This window comes from Mus caroli, unplaced genomic scaffold, assembly GCF_978045245.1.
Source record: "Mus caroli unplaced genomic scaffold, Mus_caroli_1 scaffold_6, whole genome shotgun sequence".
Taxonomy (NCBI): Eukaryota; Metazoa; Chordata; class Mammalia; order Rodentia; family Muridae; genus Mus; species Mus caroli.
This window is the reverse complement of record NW_028227261.1, coordinates 89,924,567-89,945,126: the sequence shown is the minus strand read 5'-3', so window position 1 is coordinate 89,945,126 and position 20,560 is coordinate 89,924,567. Positions and strand designations below refer to the sequence as shown.

Sequence of the window (20,560 nt, the reverse complement as noted above, 5' to 3'; positions counted from 1 at the left end):
CCACTCTTCACAGACACGTTTCCTAAAAGAAAAGTTCCTTTATTTTCACATGGAGAGTGAAGGTGTGAATAATAATTAGCTCAGATGATCACTGTGAGAATGAAGTTGGTTAAGACAGGCAAAGAGCTTAGAGCCTCAGCTACCTGCAGCCACTGCATGGATGGTTGCTTACACATCACTAACATTTCTGCTTTGGAAAAATGGACACAATGGTGTTTATCTTGAATAAAATCTTAACTGACTGCCAAGAACACAAATAGGTTATCACAGAGTAAGTACAAGCCATTTCCCCAATCAACTGTCTCTTCTTCTTCTTCTTCTTCTTCTTCTTCTTCTTCTTCTTCTTCTTCTTCTTCTTCTTCTTCTTCTTCTTCTTCTTCTTCCTCTTCCTCTTCCTCTTCCTCTTCTTCTCTCCTCCTCCCTCTGCTCCTCCTCCTCCTGCTCCTCCTCCTGCTCCTCCTCCTCCTGCTCCTCCTCCTCATCCTGCTCCTGTTCCTCCTCCTCCTCCTCCTTCTTTACAAAAGATTTGTTCATTAAATATATGTGAGTACATTGTTGCTGTCTTCAGACCCACCAGAAGAGGCCATTGCATCCAGGTAGTTGTGGAAATTGAACTCAGAACCTCTGGAAGAGCCACTCTTAACCATTGAGCCACCTCTCCAGCCCCCTTATGAGGAAGTATTCTTATACCAAGAAATAAAGAGACTTGTTGAAAGCAGCATCACTGCCCTGCTGAACGCTACACTGTTTTCCAAAACAGTTTAAATAAAGTGAGTTTCTTGGTTTTGTATATCTCCTCTTCCATTTATAATGCTGAATTCAGGTATGCTGTGGAGAAAATACTTGATCTGATGGAGTGCCAACAGTGAGATATGACAGTTAATTGCAGTTCTCACTTGAATGTGATGAGAAATGCTCAGGAAGGAATGTAGAGATGCTTGCTCTAACGGACGACCCAGGTTTGATTTCTAGAATCCCACATAGTTACATACAACTCTCCATTACAGGTTCTGACACCCTCTTTTGGCCTCTACAGGTACTAACTACTATGTTTGTTTGGTTTTTTTTTTTGTTGTTGTTCCTGTCTTGAAACACTGTATGATGCTGAACTTAAAGTGATAGACTGATTTCATATAGAAACATTGGACACAACATATCATTCTGGCTGTGGCATGTCTGTTGTTGGCCAGATTTACAGCACTGAGATAGTAAGAACTTTTCACTGAAGGCAGCTCTGGAAGTGGTCAAGCCATACCCACTGTAGACTAAGAAATGAGACCACCATCCCATTTGAAAAACTTCCCCTTGAGAAGAGAGAGTGGAAGGGGGTACTTTGCTTATGCATAACCAACTAGAAAAGAGGTTTCTCAGTTATAGCCACTTGGAACTCAGTAGTCACTGGAGTTAGCAGCAAATCATGGCATTATCGACTTGCTGCTGGTTTTGCTGGACTTCAGAATATCATCATTACATTGTCCTGGAACTTTCCCTAAAGATGTCAAAGAAAGACCTGGGTCATATACAAAAGGTCAGATTCCCTGGATTGAATGCTTGAGAGGGCTGTGAGGTTTAAGCAGAGAATCCCAGGAGTTAGAGGTGCCAGGAAAATAGAATGTCTTTCAAAAAAAAAAAAAAAATGGAGACAACAGGTGAAGCCAGACTGAAATAGTGGTTGTGTGTGCAAATGTCCAAGCCACTGGAGCGGGGCATTCAAAGCTTGTCAGAGTGCACATCAATATAAAAATCACCGGAGACTCAAGACACAGAGCCACAGCATGTGTTGCTTGCCCTTCTGAAATTCACTTTTGCTTCTGTGTCACACCCTTTCCCATATCCTCCTTCTCCCTTTTGGTAAAGGCATATTTGCTCTGTGCCATCATTGAAGGTTGAAAGAGTGTAATTTTCTTCTCGATTTCTACAGAAACTTATGGGTAAAATTTGCCTTGCATCTTAGAGGAGGTTTTGATTTTGGATGTTTGAAATCTATTGAAACTGTGAAGATTACTGGGACTCACAAGGTGGACTGAATGCTTTCTGTATTCTGAGATTGATATTAGCCTTTTGGGAGGGCAGAGGTGGACCATTAAGGCTTAGGGGGATAATATGTGTAAGTGTCAAGCTGCTGAGAGGCAGACTTTGCTATTTAATCTCAACTGTCAACTTGATTGGATTAATAAATGTTTAGGAGATTAGTGGAGCACACTTGTCTGTGAGATCATTTCCAGAGACCACTGGATCAAGAGGACTCTCACCTAATCAATTGATTAATCTTTTGGTTGATTCTTAATATGATAGCATTATTGAGAGGTGAGGAAAGACAGGAGGTAGGATTTAGATCGACGAAATAGGTCACTGTCTATATGTACTATAAATTGCCATGGAGTCTTTCTATATCTTTTTTTTTTAATTCTGTTTCTTAGTAGTTGTGTTGCAAACTGCTCTGTTCTGCAATGATAAAATGAATCTTCTGAGATCTTACTCCAAGTGAATCTTCCTTCGTCAAGTGTTTTTACTGGGTTATTGGTTACAGCAATTCACAAGTCTTGACTAATAAAGAGCATTAATACTGGAAGATACAACTGGCTGGAAGGAGTCTTGAAATTTCATCTAAACTCTCTTTCTGCCTCTTTGCCTGAATTTGAATAACTTTTTTTTTATCATTTTGAGTCTTTGTTTTCTTTTTTTTTTCATTTATTTGTTTTTTATTAGATATTTTCTTTATATAAATTTAAAATGCTATCCCAAAAGTTCCCTATACCCTCCCTCCACCCTGCTCCCCTACCCACCCACTCCTGCTTCTTGGCCCTGGCATTCCCCTGTACTGGGGCATATAAAGTTTGCAGTACCAAGGGGCCTCTCTTCCCAGTGATGGCTGACTAGGCCATCTAGTGCTACACATGCAGCTAGAGATACGAGCTCTGGGGACACTGGTTAGTTCATATTGTTGTCCCACCTATAGGGTTGCAGACCCCTTCAGCTCCTTGGGTGCTTTCTCTAGCTTCTACATTCGGGGCCCTGTGTTCCATCTTATAGATGACTGTGAGCATCCACTTCTGTATTTGCCAGGCAATGGCATAGCCTCATACGAGACAGCTAAAACAGGGTCCCTTCAGCAAAATCTTTCTGGCATCATGCAATAGTGTCTGGGTTTGGTGGCTGATTATGGGATGGATTCCCGGGTGGGGTAGTCTCTGGATAGTCCATCCTTTCGTCTTAGCTCCAAACTTAGAATAGGGAACAAAATACCCACGAAAGGAGTTACAGAGTCTGTGTTTTCTTCTTCACATGTTCGAGGTAGACGGTGGCTTGGTTTAGACAAACTCTACAGTTTGACTTTCCCTTGCCAGTAGTCCTTGTCTTCAATGTCAAGACAAGTCCTTTTACTGTATGTCAAGAGGTGAAATGGTCACAAAATCTGCTGTTTGTTTTTATTTTCTTTACTTATGTATTTACATCCCAAATGCTGTACCGATCCCCATCTACCCTCACAGAGTTTCTCCCCTTATCTCCTCTCCCCCTTGCCACTGAGAATGTACCCCTCCTCAGGTATCCCTCTACCTCTGATGCATCGAATATCTGCAGGATTTGATGCATCCTATCCTACTGATGCCAGACAATATCTGCTGCATATATGCCAGGGACCTCTGACCAGTCCCTGTAATGCTCTTTGGTTGGTTGTTCAGTCTCTGGGGGCTCCCAGTGGTCCAGGTTAGGTGACACTATTGGTCTTCCTCTGGCATTGCTGTTGCCTTCAGGGCCTTCAATCCTTCCCCATAGGGGTCCCCAACTTTTGTGCAATGTTTGCCTGTAGGTATCTGCAACTGTCTCAGTCAGTTCCTAGGTAGAGCCTCTCAGAGGACAGCTATGCTAGGCTTCTGTCTACAAGTAGAACATAGCATTGCTAATAGTGTCAGGGATTGGTGCTGACCCATGCAATGGGTCCCCAGTTGAGTTGGTCATTGGTCAGAAATTTCTTCAGTGTTTACTCCATCATTGTTCCTCTATTTCTTTCATAAAGCACCAATTTTGGGTTGAAAGTCTTATATGTGGGCTGGTGTTCCCATCCCTCCACTGACTTGCTGCTGGAGGTCATCTCTTCAAGTTCTATATGCCCACTGTTAAGCATTCCACATAAGGTCACACACATTGACTCCTGGGAGCCTCCATCATCCCAGGTCCCCGGGACTTCCTAGAGATTGCCCCTATCTCATCACCAGAAACTATAGATTTACATTCACTCTCCTAGCTTTCTGGCCCTCTTTCCTGTCTTTCCCCATACTCATTTTTTAATTGGGTTATTTGATGTTTTGGAGTCTAACTTCTTGAGTTCTTTATATATTTTGTTCATTTGTCTTTTGTCGAATGCAGAGTTGGTTAAGATTCTTCCCAATCTGTTGACTGCCATGTTATCTTACTGACAGTGTCCTTTGTCTCACAGAAGCTTTTCAGTTTTATGAGGTCCCATTTGTCAATTGTTGATCTTAGAGCCTGAGTCATTGGTGTTCTGTGCAGGAAATTTTCTCCTGTGCCAATGCATTCAAGGCTATTTCCGCTTTCTCTTCTATTAGATTCCATGTATCTAGTTTTATGCAGAGGTCCTTGATCCACTTGGACTTGAGCTTTGTGCAGGGTGATAAATATGGATCAGTTTATATTCTTCTACAGTGAGTCATCCAGTTGCAGATATCCTTATGTTGATGATGCTTTCTTTTTTTCTATCATATTGTTTTGACTTCTTTGACAAAATCAAGTGTTCATGAGTTTATGGGTTTATGTCTGGGTCTTAGGTTCTATCTCATTGATCAACTTGTCTGTTTCTGGACCAATACCACATGGCTTTTATACTACTGCTCTGTAGTATAGCTTGAGGCCAGTGATTGTGATTCCTCCAGACATTCTTTTCTTATTCAGAATTGTTTTAGCTATCTTGGGATTTTTGTTTTCCATATGAAGTTGAGAATTGCTCTTTCAATGTCTGTAAAAAAATACTGTGTTGGAGTTTTGATGGGAATTGGAATGAATCTGTTGATTGCTTTTGGTAAGATGGCCATTTTTACTATGCACTTAAAGAAATGTTCAACATCCTTAGTCATCAGGGAAATGCAAATCAAAACAAGCCTGAGATTCTACTTTATACCAATCAGAATGGAAAAGGTCCAAAACTCAAGTAACAGCTCATACTAGACAGGTAGAAATAGAAGCTTTACACAAACAAGATTGTGTCCCTCTCATGCACTAGAAAGTATGCCGAAACAGGCCATGGTCCTTTTTGTCTATATAAAAAAGTTCTGTTTTACTCTTTGCAGGCTAGTTTAAGAGCCTTTTCTCCAGTGTATCTCTCTCTCTCTCTCTCTCTCTCTCTCTCTCTCTCTCTCTCTCTCTCTCTCTCCCTCCCTCCCTCCCTCCCTATACACACACACACACACACACACGCACACACGCACACACACACACACAGAGCAGAAACACCAATCCCAACAAACAAACAAACAAACAAACAAACAAACAAACAAAAAGGAGCCAATCAAAGATTATGCCAGGAGCTAAGGAGATGGCTCACTGGTTAAGGGGGGCCCTGATTCTATTCCTAGCACCCACATAAAACATCATCCACCATGCACAACTCAAGCCTCAGGAGTTCAGATGGCCTCTTTTAACTTCCATAGGCACCTGTATGCAAATGGTACACCTACACACTTTTAGGCTCCCACATATATGTGCATAAAATAAAACTAAGGTTTTTTTTTATTAGATACTTTCTTTATTTACATTTCACATGCTATCCTGAAAGTTCCCTATACCCTCCCTCCACCCTGCTTCCCTACCCACCCACTCCCACTTCCTGGCCCTGGTGTTCCCCTGTACTTGGGCATATAAAATTTCCAAGACCAAGGGTTCTCTCTTCTCAATGATGGCTGACTAGGCCATCTTCTGCAGCTAGAGACACAAGCTCTGGGGGTACTGGTTAGTTCATATTGTTGTTCCACCTATAGGGTTGCAGACCCCTTCAGCTCCTTGAGTGCTTTCTTTAGCTTCTCCATTGAGGGCACTGTGTTCCATTCTATAGATGACTGTGAGCATCCACTTCAGTATTTGTCAGGCACTGGTATAGCCTCACAAGAGACAGCTATTTCAGGGTCCTTTCAGCAAAATCTTGCTGGCATATGCAATAGTGTTTGGGTTTGGTGGCTGATTATGGGATGGATCCCCGGGTGGGGTGGGTAGTCTCTGGGTAATCCACTCTTTCATCTTAGCTCCTAAAATTGCAAAGCTTCTGTAAGGCAAAAGTCACTGTCAATAAGACAAAAAAGGCCACCAACAGATTGGGAAAGGATTTTTACCAATCCTAAATCTGATAGGGGACTAATATCCAATATAAAAAAAAACAAAAAAAACCCCTAAGTCTTACAACACATATTCTCAGTAGCCCTTATTTCTTAAAGTTACATCTAAAAGAAACTTGGGACAAATGTACCTGAGTACCTCGAGCACTTCTTTGCTTCCCTTCCCTCAGCTACTGATTCCTCCATATAAATCAGCCATTTTGGCTATGTGCTTTCTTGGTTCCCATATGTCTGTTGGCCTCTTGGTTCTTCTTTTGCTTCCCCAATTGATTTTCTGCCCTTAGTGCCTGGTACACCTCTTGTTACTTTCCCTTCTCTTCCTCTCATCTCCCCTCTTGTCATGGTCTAGTGTGTTCTGTTGGCTGTATTCTGTCTGATTCCTTCCAGATGCCCTGGCTGTTCTTTCCCGTATATCTACAATAAAACCCTTACTATCATCCATAGCTAGGAGTGGTCATGTCCTCATTTCTGTTCACCTACTTGTGGCCTTTACCATGCACGGGTTGAGAACAAGCTGGATATATATAACACTAAAAACAGACAAAATTCTAGGCTTCTAGAATGAGGCTGAAGATGGCAACAGAAGTTAGAAGGTATCTGAAAAGTGACTATAGACCTCTGGACCTCTGCCTTCAGCTTACTTGGCAGCTAAAAAGTCAATGAAGAGTCGCAGAGAATGGTTGGCAGCAGAGGCTGTGGAGTCTGTGAAGGACAGATAAAGACTATGAAGGTAAAATGTTATGAAGACATAGTGAACCTATTACTTTGCATGTTAACTTCAAATACTAATTAGAAAAAAAATTAGAGTGAAAACAGTAAAACTAGGTGACTGGGAGAGTTCCAGAGAGCTGAGAAGGGCTAAGAACTGAGGGTCATTTTATCCATACTTAGGAGCTCTATCCCTAGCCCTTGATAAGTATAAAGATCCTGATTCCCAGAGTCAGTAGCTGCTGGCATTAAAGACTTAGAGCTTGCTCTGACTTGAGTGCCTAGAGCTATAAGTCTCTAGCTTTAAAAGCTTGGAGTCATAAATTTCTACCTTTCAGGTCTCAGAGTTAAAGCCCCAGAGGTTTGAAAGCCCTCAGGACTTAGGAGCTCAGGGATGCCAACACAGAAAAAGTTTTCCCTTGCCTCTTTGTGATTTCTATCTAAATAGAGGATAGTAATCCCAGTTAACATTTTGTGACATCAGGAAGACAAACTTCGATTGCCTGGTATTGGGCCAGTCCCAAGGTGTTTTCCCTATGCTGAGAAAACAGAGACAACTCAAAGACAAAAAGAAGATGAGTATTTCAGGAGCAATGGCTTCTCAGAGATGGTGAAAGAAGGTTTGGCCATGGCAGGATTAGGTGTTTTCTTTGCTTTAGTTTCCTGTGTTCTGTAAAGCTGCCATACAACCAGTAGACACATAGCTAGCATCCACAACTTTGTCATGTTGATAGTGCTTGCATATTGGTGACCTTTCTACTTTGGGCTCTCTTCCCCTTCCTGTGCTTTATTATTACTCCCTCCATGCCTAGTCAAGATGTAAGGATTCTCCAGAAATGCTTGATGATAATAATAATAAAAAAAGATACAAACTGTCTGTATAACTTGTCTACTCCATTAACCCCCATACTATTTTCTGACTATATTAATATTTGTATTGTTACTTAGTACCCTAACTTGGTTACTTAAAACAACACAAATTACTCATATTACTGTCTAATAGGCTAGTGGTCCTCTTGCTTATTTCAGGATTCCTATGAAGTTGCATTGGGTCTGGCTGGGCAATCCATGAGAACAGCCACCTCTGAGGTCAATCCATCACTTATGCTAATCCCACATTCAAACTCCATTTTTGGTGTAAACTAAGATAACATAGCATGCTCATTGATTTTAACAATTAGTGGATATTCATTGTTAGGCTGATATATTTTTCTACCCATCTGATAATCACAAGTCACAATTCAAGGTCATCATGTGTTAGTGCACTACAAATATAGCAATATTACTACTAATGATAACAATCATCACCATCATCATCATCACAGAGCCAAAGGAAAAAGGAAAGCAAGAAAAGGAGCTGTGCTGTATTATATAAGCCATCTTCTTTTCACTGGGAAGAAGTACAGGCATTGAATTCGGAAAGAATGTTGAAAGTCAATAGAGAACCTTGTAATTGCTAGCAATTCTCCTGAAATGGGACTTGATGCTCTGTTCCTATCAGGTTAATCACATAAGTGGATAAAGGGGATGGAGGACTGTTATAAAATCAAGTGCTCTGTTTGGGGATTATCTCTCAGTGGTGGAGTTCTCACTTAGCAGGAACAAGGCTTGTGCTCAAACTCTGGACACACACACACACACACACACACACACTCACCAGGTGAGTCTGAGGGCTTTGAAGGCAAAGTCGGGGAATCTGTGCTTTCTTGCCTTTCTGGACTAGTGGTATGTGTGAATTTTTCTCAACAATGGCGGGACTGGTCAACTGAACTCACTTTTATGAAAACCATGGACTACAAATGCCTTCATAGCAACTATAAAATAAGAGAGCTTTGAATAGTCTTGCTCTGATAAGGATGGCATATAAAAGCAAGTGGATATTTCTTATGCACTAGCTAGGTAGGGAAAAGCTATTGTATAGGTAGACCCCTATGGTCTTATATGACCTCACAGTGAGATGAAGAATGCCAAGCAGCAGATAGCAGCATAAATCACATACCTATGAATCAGGTGATAACATATAGGTTCCAATAGGTACCAGAAATTTAAGAGAATGGTGTATGGGGACAGAACAAATAGCAGGTAGCAACCAGAGGTAATGGCACAACACCACATATCATCTTGACTCCCTAGGAATGCTTAGAAAAAAGGGAGGTTAAAGAAATACAGAATTGACTAAAATTTATTTTCTACTCCCAATAGATATAGGAGGTAAAAAATGATACTCAGTTTTCAGAAACATCATAGAGGACTCTCCTCAATTCAGGTGCTCATAAGTTTGTTTGGCCCCAATATCATATACACTATATATGAGCATTATTAATATAGTATTGTCTCATAGAGATATGATATTTTGTAAATCCCAAATTATTGTCTATTGGGTTATTTAATTTCCTTTTTATCATGCATTTGAATATATAGTATGTGTGCATATACATATTTGTGTCTGCATATGTGTGAGGATACATGTACGTAGGTGCATGTGCATGTAGGGGACCAATCAAGAATCTTTCCCTGGTGTTTTCTTTTTGAACCTTATTCTTTGAGGCAGGGTCACTTAGTCAAATTCCGAGCGTGATGATTTAGCTAGTCTTAGTTGTCAGTCTGCTCCAGGGATCTCATTTGTCTGCCTTCCGAGGCTGTAATTACATGGAGGCTGACATACCAACCCAGGATTTATGTTGCTTCTGGGGACCAGATCTCTATGCTCTTGATCGGACAGAAGGCATTGAACTATCTCCTATCCCTCTGCTGTGTTCTTTCATCCTGCAGGGGAAAAAAAAAAAGTCTGTGCATTTAAAAACTACTGTTCTGTTTGGAAGTATTAAGAAACTGAGAAGTCAGAGTTAATTACCAGCTAGTTAAAGATTAAGTTATGACTGAAATCCTTCTCACACAGGATCTAGGAAGGACATGGAAGATGTGGTCTTCATCCTCTATCCTGCCACCTGGTGGTAAAACCTTAGGAAGATACTGTGTTCCCTCATAGACTCATTTATTCATCCATGAGGGGAGCCCATGCTGTACTTTTGTTGTGAGGGATTGCTTGTTTTGTTTGTTTGTTTACATGGAAAGTATAATGGTGCTTGGGAGATAGCCCAGATGGCAGAGAGTGAAGAGAGAGAGAGAGAGAGAGAGAGAGAGAGAGAGAGAGAGAGAGAGAAAGAGAGAGAGATTGAGCTCTTTTCATGTGCTTGTGAACCCAGCGTTGTGGTAGAGTCAGAGACATGCAGATATGCCAGCCTAGCCTTGTAGGCTCAGGCCAGTGAGACATCCTACCTCAAAAGAAAATGGAAAGGTGAGAGAGCCTGAGGATAGATAGTAGAGGGTGTCCTCTAGCATCTACATACAAGCACATAAATGTGCAACTCAACGTATATGAACACTCACACACACACACACACACACACACACACACAGAGAGAGAGACAGACACAAACAATGTAAGGTGTGATTATTTTTTTATACCAGATGAACTTTTTTTTAGAAGGGGATGCATGTAAACTAAACAAGATTGAAGCCTTTACTGGCTTATTGTCCTATTGATTTCATGCAGCAGAGTTTGCTACTAAGCATTGTATCTAAGAGTTTTAAAAGTGTCCTCTTAATCTAGAGAGAAATCCCCTAAAACATCGCAGGCTATTGGATTTCTCTTGCTCTCCTCTTACTTCTTTTCAGATTATGCTAACGAGAGGAAAGAGAAACCCCACTCCTAGACATGTACAGCACACCACGGAGCCCTCAGTCTCATTTCTGCCTTCTGAATGTCATTGCTCAGGGACCTCAACTCTAACGAAGAAGAAGAAGCTTAAGTATTTGAGGAATGAGAAATGATGACAATCTTTTTAGAGAAGCCATTATCATGCTCTGGAGACACAAATTTGGAAAAATCCTCTGGAATTGTTTGTCCACTGATCAGGGCTGCAGTCTGAGGAAATCTCCCTTTCCCTTACTGGGTCTCAAATTTCCAGCATGAAGTCTGAAGAGTTGGCTACAATGTTCAGAATCAGACCTCTAACACCTAGGCGTGCATAGCACACAGAAAAAGTCTTCCAGTTTGGGGGACTTGGATTTCCTTGGTTGTCTATGTCTGTACCTATCTGAGCAATATGTTTCCAATGCAGAGGCCTCTTAGTTGAAATCTTCTACATGACTCACATGAAGATGTGTCTGGCAAGCTCCTTGATCACAGGGTTTACTGGTGAATGGCAATGGGTGAGAATCAAGTTTGCCCAATATGATAATCCAGAGTCTGTCATTAGAGCAAGTAAGAAAGGGCTGTTTTTGTCCACAGGACTCAGGGTAGAGAAGCTGTAGTAGGTCACAGAATGGCGTGACACAGAAGAAAGCAGAGATAGAAAGTGGACAGTGATTCTAATTCAGTTGCTTGAGCCTCCGAAGCCATGAGGAGCATTGCCTTTGGCCATGTGTGTGTCCCCCCACCCCCCCGCCCCGCCCCTTTGCCTCACCTACTCTGTGTCAACTTCCTGTCACTTATAATCCTGGAAACTGAAGTGACCAAACTCTTCACCTGCCTCTAAAGACCTGTTAATCTCTTGCTCTAAACTCCAGGTTTAGATCAAGAAAAAGAAAGTTCTAAAATTTTCTTTTAATGCTGTCCTAGTTTCAGTTATTTCTCCACTGTTATAGAGATGGGTCATCTGTGTATTCTCTCCTTTTTAGTCTCATCTGGAGTACTTAGTCCAGAGTAGTGACTCCTATCATTGCCTCTGACCCCCCTATGCTTCCTGTTCTATGATGAATATTGCTGGTGTACTGAGTTGAATCAACAGATTTCCTGGGGTGTCACTCAGCTTATTGGTTGAGACAAACCTAGTGCAAGCAGTCTGTGCTATAAAATATTCCAGGTGATGTAAGAAAGTTAGGTATAGAAAATAGGAAGATCTCTATCACTTCCTGGGTGGGAGAAGGGATGTCGTCTGAAAGGACAAAGATCTGAAAGCCTGTCCACTTATTTGCTCCAAGGGTTGACAGAGAAATTGACTCTAATTGAAGGGCAAGAAGCTCTAAACAAGCAGCACGTTCAAAGAACTGCATCTAATCAGGTCCATTTGGCTCTAGTGTAGGCTGAAGTCAAGTGGTGAATGATGTGCACGGAGCGGTTGGAAAGGAGCCAAATGAAGAGACCTGAATGCCGGGCTGAGCCTGTCTGGCAGTACCACTGCTTCTGAAGCATATGTTTAAACTTCCCCCAGTTCAACAACATTCACACACCTATGCATATGTGCACACACATTTACTTTATAAAACTTCAAGTTCATGAGATCTAACCCCACCTATAATCGTAGCTCAGAAACTTAAAAATCAAACAACTACCTTAGGCAATCCTTACCAAAAAAAATCATCAATTTTGGAATGCATTTTCATAGGTAACAGGTATCATCACTTAACTTCTCCTGTATCCCTATTTTATAACAGATAATGGAATCCCATGAAAGAAAACATTTCCTTCTTTTAAACCAACCCCCTGCTTTAGCCATCTGCATAATTTTCTTAATACCAACAGAGGCATGCTTTCCAAAAGCCATTTCTAAAACCAATTTCCAAAAAAAAGCCTATTACCAACTTTGAGTCTCAACTGCAACATCATCTAAACCATACCAAAGAATCTATGCTGGGTATTATTTCCATCTTACTGACCTCCTCTGCATGCACTGTGTTCGTGGAACTAAGTCAGGTTGTGTTTTAATATCAAAAGCACCATGAGCTTCTAGAATTCAGAGCATCCCATGAAGGACACTTACGTTATATTATCTCAATTTATTTTTCTAAAAATTTAAAGAGGTGGGTTTAAAGATCCCACCTCACAGAAGAGGTGAGCAGCCTGATATTTGAAGGGACACAAAGGCAGTAAGTTTGAGCTAGCAATTCTCAACCTTCCTAATGTTCTGACCCTTTGATACAGTTTTTTCATGTTATGGTGATTCCCCAACCATAAAATTATTTTTGTTCCTACTTCATAATTATAATTTTATAATTTTGCTACTATTATGTGTGTATTTATACAAACACACATATACATATGTGTGTGTGTATTTTCTGATTGTCTAGGACACCCTTATGAAAGAGTCATTTGACCCTAAGGAGGGCATAATGCCCAGGTTGAGAGATGCTGCTTTGCGGTGTTTTACTTCCATCCATTTCCCCTTGCAGAGAGGGTCCTGAGTGTATGAAGAGCTCCTAGGCTAAAGAACACTCACCACACATCCCGAGGAGTCCACCTGGCGGTCAGACACACACTTGAAGTTACGGGTACAGCCCCCGTTGTTCCTTGAGCAGTCACGGACTGGACCAAAGGAGGACAGCAGGTCATTGATGGTTTCAAAGTACGTGGACAACATTGCTTCTTCCCTTGGAAAAAAAAAGGGGGATGGTTAAACCTCAGAAATAGCTGTATAATCATTTGGTTGGTTTGGTTTTTATTGCTTTTTATTAATATGAGTCCAACATATTAGAAATAATTATTCATTTTGTTTTTAATCTGGAAAATAATGCAAATAAAAGGGAGGCAACAGTGGAGAGCATGGTGCTTCCATCCTGTTGTTATAAGGAAAACGAGATTTACATCTTCATGTATTATTTCAGTTAGTCCCACTATTATGGAAGGTGACTGGTTATGAGATTTCAACTTTGCCAATAGAACAGCTGTGTCTTAGAAATTTGAATTTTCTTTCCTAAGGATTATCAAGAACTTACACTGTAAAATACCTAAGGACTAGCTTACATTGTAGCAGTTTGTATCAAGTTCCAACTAGTTGCCCCACTCACAGGACATTTAATCTACACAAAACTCTGTTCTTTGACCACATGTTTATAGGGGGTCTCAAAAACTGTACAGCAGCTGTATGATTCAAATGTTATTATTCTGATCTGGATTTATAAAATTGAGGCTACAAATGTTGAAGGATTTATCTCCAAATTGCCTAGGCTATAAATACAAGATCTAACTAGAAGCACAAGGCTCTAGCCCTAGGACAGCAGAAATGATTGTTTTCAAGCCATGTCATGAAGCTCAAATTGTTAAATCTGTCAACAACTATGGTTGGGAAGGTGACAGAATTCTCTCCAAATGAGGTTCCTCTTACTTACAGACCTGCCACAAACATGGTTGGATTCCCTAAGATGGATTCTATAATATGAGCAATATAAATGAAAGTATCTCTTGCTATTTTATGAGTAAAGAGCTTCTCAAAGGGTAATATGCTTGCACTAGGTGAGACAAGCGTCTTAAAGATACAGTGAGTGGTAAGGGTATCCCACTGGAGGTGGGAATCAGGAGTGTTTTCTGCCATGAGATGTTGCTTATTCCAGAATGGCAGAAAGGAAAGGCAAATGTAAGAACAGAAAGAGCTGGTGACAGACCAGCAATGATGTTTCCCACTCTTTTTCCATTCAAGCCTATAGTTCTCAGGTTGGATTTCTAAACTCATTTTCTTTTTTTAATCTTTCTCTCTTTGGTCTGAGTATTATAATGATTGGCAGTGAACTTGGTAAATCCAGCTCTAATTAGATATTCCTCTGTTCAATAACTCCTCTGTACTTCCAGAAGGGCATCTCAAGTACTTTTCTTGACCCTCAAGGCTCTTCAAAATCTTTCCCCTGGATACCTATTTGTGATGGCTCTTTTTAGTTATCACTTGGGCTACCTCTGGAATTAACTACTATGTGAGCAGCTGTGTACATCTGTAGGGATGTTTTCTCAATTCAATTATTTGAAGTGGGAAGCCCCACTTTTATTTCAGGTTTTCTGAGGTGAGAGGATATACCTGTAGTGCATACCTTTTGAGATGGGAAGCTCCACCTTTAATCTAGACAACACCTTCTACTAAAACCTTGTACAAAGGACAGGGAAGAAGGATGCTTGCTCTTTGTGTGCTTCCTCTTGCTGTCACTGGCAATTCCATTCTCTCACTAACATTACAGTCTACTTCTTTAGGATTCTGGCATATACTAAATTCCTGCTGAGACAGCCAGTGTGGGGACTGAACACTACTGGATGCTTAGACTTTCCATTAATAGACATTTTTGGATTAGCTGACCACAAGCTGTAGGCTGCTTTAATAAGTACCATATATACACATCTATTATATATTATGTAATATCAATAACATATTAATAAATGCCATGTATATTTAATAAATACTTTATATCCATATATTCAAAATAGGTAAAAGTTTCTGTTGCTATTTTATGGAATATATATATATATATATATATATATATATATATATTCCTCTGTTCAATAACTCCTCTGTACTTCCAGAAGGGCATCTAAAGTACTTTTCTTGGCCCTCAATATATATATATATTGGCCCTGGGAGTGGCACTATTTACAGACATTGCCTTGTTGGAGTAGGTGTGGCCTTGTTGGAAGAAGTGTGTCATTGTGAGCATGGGCTTTAAGACCCTTATCTTAGCTCCTTGGAAGCCAGTCCTCTCCTAGCTGCCACTGAAACAAGATGTTAGAATGTTCACTAGCTCTTGCATCATGCCTGCCTGGATGCTGCCATGTTCTTGCCTTGATGATAATGGACTGAACCTCTGAACCTGTAAGACAGCCCCAATTAAAAGTTGTTCTTGTAAGTTGCCTTGGTCATGGTGTCTCTTTACAGCAACGACAATATGCTTATTCATATAAATATATTTATTCCTATACTCATTCTATCAGCTATATTCCTCTAGAGAACCTTTTTGACTGCTATTTGACCCTATTTATTCTACTTTCATATTTTCTATTGCATGTTTTCCTGCTTCTTATTATTTGAATACTGAACCTTAGGTCAGTCATTATAAAAACAGATTTTGGAATACAGTTATACCCAGAGGGATGATTGGGAAATTCCCTTGAGAGATGAATCTGTACAAAGAGAGCAAGTCAAGACTTGGTAAAGGACCCACAGTAAAGCATCAGTTGATACCATGTTGAGTTCAGGGTCTCAAGAGGACATTTATTGACATCCCAGATGATAACAAAGCACCTGAGCCTTTGCATTCCCACATCCTTTGGCTGTTGAATGGATTGCTGACCAGAAGAGAACAAGTGGGTATCATTGGGCAAGGAAGTACTCTGTGACTAACGGATACTAAAGATTCAGGCCTGGCAGCTGCCAATGCTTACATCAAGAAGATGAAGAGAGTCCAGCCTGGGTGACAGAACGTGTATCAGTATGTTCAGTCTGAGTGTTAACCCATGCTTGGAACCAGAAGTGTCTTTTACTTAGGAGTTTTGGAGGTGGCAAGCAGTATAGATCACATATACTTAATTTATTCAACACCTGTCTTCCTAAAAATTTAAAGTTTAAAATGCTATAAAACCTGCAGTTTTGATTATTGCCTTATGACCTGCATGTCATCTGAATGCTAATCACATTTTCCTTTCTGCCTAAGATATTTATCTCAGAATTATCTTCCTGATGAAATACCAAGACACCTTGAAAACTGATTAAATTCTTTTACTCATTCATCCATTCACTCATGTACACACATATCTTACATGTTTATTGATTAGATAATTAATATGTACTAGATCCTGTTCTATGTCCTGGGATACAGCAGTGATCACAGACAAATCCTTTTTGTTACACATTATTGTTGTGTCTTTCATAGATCCTTCTCTTCTTACTAGATTGAATTCCTGTATCTTGTGGGTACACTGCTTAAATCTATGACATAACTGAATGCCATTACCAGTTCCCTTGTCTACTAAGGAGAGTGTACGCTTTTGCAGGAAACGGTTTAGGATTTATTCATGCCTATATAGCTCCCAAGGCAGAGCATGACAGAATATGGGCTAGGTAATTGTGTTGAAATGAGCAAACAAACAAACAAACAAACAAACACAGAAAGCATAGATGCAGGCTCCATGAAATGTATACTTTTGCAAACATTCTGTCCAAATAGGACATGCTGCTCCCTGCTGTGGCCCTGCATTCCCATTCTAGGTCCTTCATGTTTGCTTCTGTATAAAGAGACAATGGAGATTGCATAGGCAGAATTCTGTGATTGTCCCTAGATCAGCATAGAGTGAAGAGACAAGTATATGGGAGGTGGGGTAACAATATAAAATGAAATCCTTAGGAGATTGCCCATGTTTAAAGACAGAAAGAGTTGAAGATCTTGGGAAGACACAAAGCTTTAAAATGTAAACACAATCAGAGGTATTAAAAAAGGGAAGAGCCAGAAGGAGATCTAGACAGAAATGGAGGGGATCTGAGAAGATGAGATCAGGAAAAGAGACAAGCACAGAGATGTGCCTAGGAAAAGAAAGAAACTGAGGCACAGACACATAGTCAGCCAGAGATAGTAAAGAAAAGCAGAAAGTCGATAGGAAGACAGACACATGGGTAGACAGCCCAGCAGGGGAAGAGATTCAAATATAGTGTGTAAAGAACAGCCAAATGGGGACAGGAGAAGTATATGTACAGAGACATAAAATGAAGAGACAGAATAGAAGAGGGAAATAAAGGAGTGAGAAAATACATAGAAAGAGGAGAGGCAGAGAGAAGGAGAAGATGAGCAAGATTTAAAAAGAAAGAGGGTAAATGAAAGACATGGACTGGAAAATAAAAGAATGACAGAGAAAAAACAGAAGTAAAAAAGAAAATAAGCAAAAGATGTCACTTTTCTGCAGGACCTAAAGACTACAAATGAACAGACTGCTTGCTAGCTCTTAGAAAGATCAATTCTGCATAAGCACTGTACACATGGGGAACTCTACTTAAAGACACAAAGGCCTGACACAGGACTCTTGCTAAGCCAAGAGGAGTGATTATGTCCAGACAGGAAATGAAGCAACTAAGCACAAGAAATAAAAGGAGGTCAGGGCAGACACTGCATTTTTTTTCCCTTAAGACTTGAGAATTCAACCCATTATTCTGGCCTGAGTTTAGGTTTTGGGGTTGTTGTACTCTGTTGTACTTCTGAGCTGCCCGAGTAGCATGAAATAGGGGGTGAATAAAAGGTTCAGTGGGCCTCCTCCAAGAGACAGAGGCAAGCTGGACTGATAGTGTAAGGTCAGGGTACCAGAGACCTGCATGAGAATCTAGTCCATGACATACATTACCACCATCATCAATACTGCCTTCCCCATTAATGATTTCCTGGCATGTGCTATATGCAAAGGATAGTGTAGGGTCTTTTTATTTTGTTTTTTTTTTATCCCTATGCAATTGCTTTTGATTTTCTAATAGCTTTGTAAAGTACCTATGTTTCCTTCCTTTGGGTAACTGCACAGAGTAGATTGGGGGAGTTGTGTCACTTTCCCTGGTCACTCAGGCAAGGGGAGTTTGTGCACACATGTCCGCTGGAGTTCTTCCATGACACAGTTAAGCATCAACAAATTGTTAGTAGTAGCTCAGAGCCCATAGCAGTTAGGGCAATAAGCAACCATCAATGTCCAGTTCCTCTATGACTTAGAGAAAGATGGATGGAAAGAGCTTTTTTTTTTTTTTTTTTTTTTTTTCCATTTACACAATCCCCACACTAACTTCTGGCCCCTATGGTCCACAACACTATGAACCAAAATAGAAATAAAAGGTCCAAACCCTGTGGTTCTTTATTTCAGCTGCAAAGAAAATACTACAAAGTGGGTAAGCTAAATAAATTGTGTCCCGGGTCTGGAGATTTTAAGTTGAAGATCAAGGTCTTGACAAAGCCATAGTCATTCAGCATTAGATAGGGAGTAATTTTGTGTTTTCATAGCTCCTGAAGACCACTCTTAGCTTTCCTTATTTCCATGGCTTGGAACTTTATGACCCAATCTCTCTCTCTACTATTTCAAGGACTTCTTCCCCTTATCTGTGTGTCATTCCCTCTCCTTTAAAGGACATTGCTAACTTCTAAGTTTGAAATGCATCCAAATTTCATTCAAAAATGTAATTACCCAGGCAACATGCTTTACATATGGGGCTGTCCTGAGGTGACAGTGTTTTGAGGGTTGAGACCATGGAAATAGAATCATGTCCTAGTGGAGGACTCTTGACCTTTGAGCATCCCCCATGTATTAGATGACCTTACTTTCTACCTATTCAGAGGACACAGTCCTTCAAATGTCATCTCAGGAGCACAGACCAGGATCCAAGCAGACTATTACCCTGCTGGTACTTTGATCATGGATCTCTTAGCTCTGAAATTATAGGAAACATATTTTCATTCTTTATAAAGCAACCAGCCTGTATGTTTTCTTACAGCAGCACAAGGTGCTAAGACAATCATGCTTTTAATGTGGAGTTATAAAAACTTTGAATTCAGTGTTGCCCACTTCCAAAACTCATATTCGTTCTCCTACATGAAGTTTCCTGTCAAACTCTATCTTATCTCTATAATGTGAGCTATATTTGCTTTGCTTACAACTCTAGACCGTTATAAAACCAGAATAATTTGATATATACAAATGTGTTCTTGAAACTTGAAAACACACTGTTCATTTATTCAATAAATATTTGAGTACTTATTGCATGACAGGTACTAGATTAAGGATGATTCCAGATCATATTTAGCTTCTCTGTAATTTGGTTTCTTTTCCAATGCCTAGAAACCGTCTAAACATTTCCAAATGTGTATCTAGCTCTTGTATCTTACATCCAGCTCTTATATCTAGCTCCCTACTGTAATTCTGCTCCTTTTCCCAGTGGAAAAATTTGATTTTAAACTAGAAACAGCCGGACCCCAACAGATTGGGTAAGACTGCAGCCCCCATCACCTGGCTGCTCAGGGGCAGTTGCTTCATCTGGGTACCATTCAGCTTTGTCAGTCTGTGAACCACACAGAGTAAGCATTAGGCAGGGTGGCTGGGAACAGATGCTGGCATGGCTCGCTGTTAATAGACACCAGGAAAGGTCCATGCCTCTCAGAGAGAGGTGTGAATGTATGACTCAGAGCCCAGACAGTGACAAGCCCCCTACTGATGCACACTAATCACTCTCTGGTAACAACATGAAACGTGGGGGAGGAAGAGGCAACAACTACATGATTGGAGTCAAGCTTTCCTCCCACCTCTCTTTCTCAGTTTCCCTCGCAGGCCTCGCATTCTGCAAGGAAAAATGCTTGTCTGGAATCAAACTACCCTGCAGCAGAAGGGCAGCCACACAAGCTATAAGAGTTTGTTGTTGTTGTTTTTGTTGTTTGTTTTTTGTTTGTTTTTAAGCGAGTCTCTCAACTTCAAGCTTCCAGCTTATTGAAAAAATGGGGTTACTAATATCCTGATAATTAAGTTTGCATAAAAAATAAACTCAGTTATTAGTCTGAAATACCCAGTGATACCAAGAACAGAGAAAGCCTCAACAGTTAGTAGTGCATAGCATGGTAAAAGTTTCAAAAAGCATGGCTTAAAAAGGTAAGGAGCGCCGGGTGTGGTGGCGCACGCCTTTAATCCCAGCACTCGGTAGGCAGAGGCAGGCAGATTTCTGAGTTCGAGGCCAGCCTGGTCTACAGAGTGAGTTGCAGGACAGCCAAGGCTACACAGAGAAATCCTGTCTCGAAAAACCAAA

The 20,560-nt window shown here is 40.6% G+C and overlaps 1 protein-coding gene across 3 annotated transcripts in view; it reads right to left on the bottom strand.

The window, feature by feature from the left end:
- Positions 1-20,560, bottom strand: part of Astn2 (astrotactin 2) — a 1,028,198-nt gene that overhangs the window by 413,726 nt on the left and 593,912 nt on the right. For all 3 annotated transcript variants that reach the window (XM_021160104.2, XM_029476271.2, XM_021160105.2), the window contains one exon: positions 13,274-13,424. In XM_021160104.2, coding sequence (XP_021015763.1) covers positions 13,274-13,424 — 151 coding nt within the window. The remainder of the gene's footprint in view (positions 1-13,273; positions 13,425-20,560) is intronic.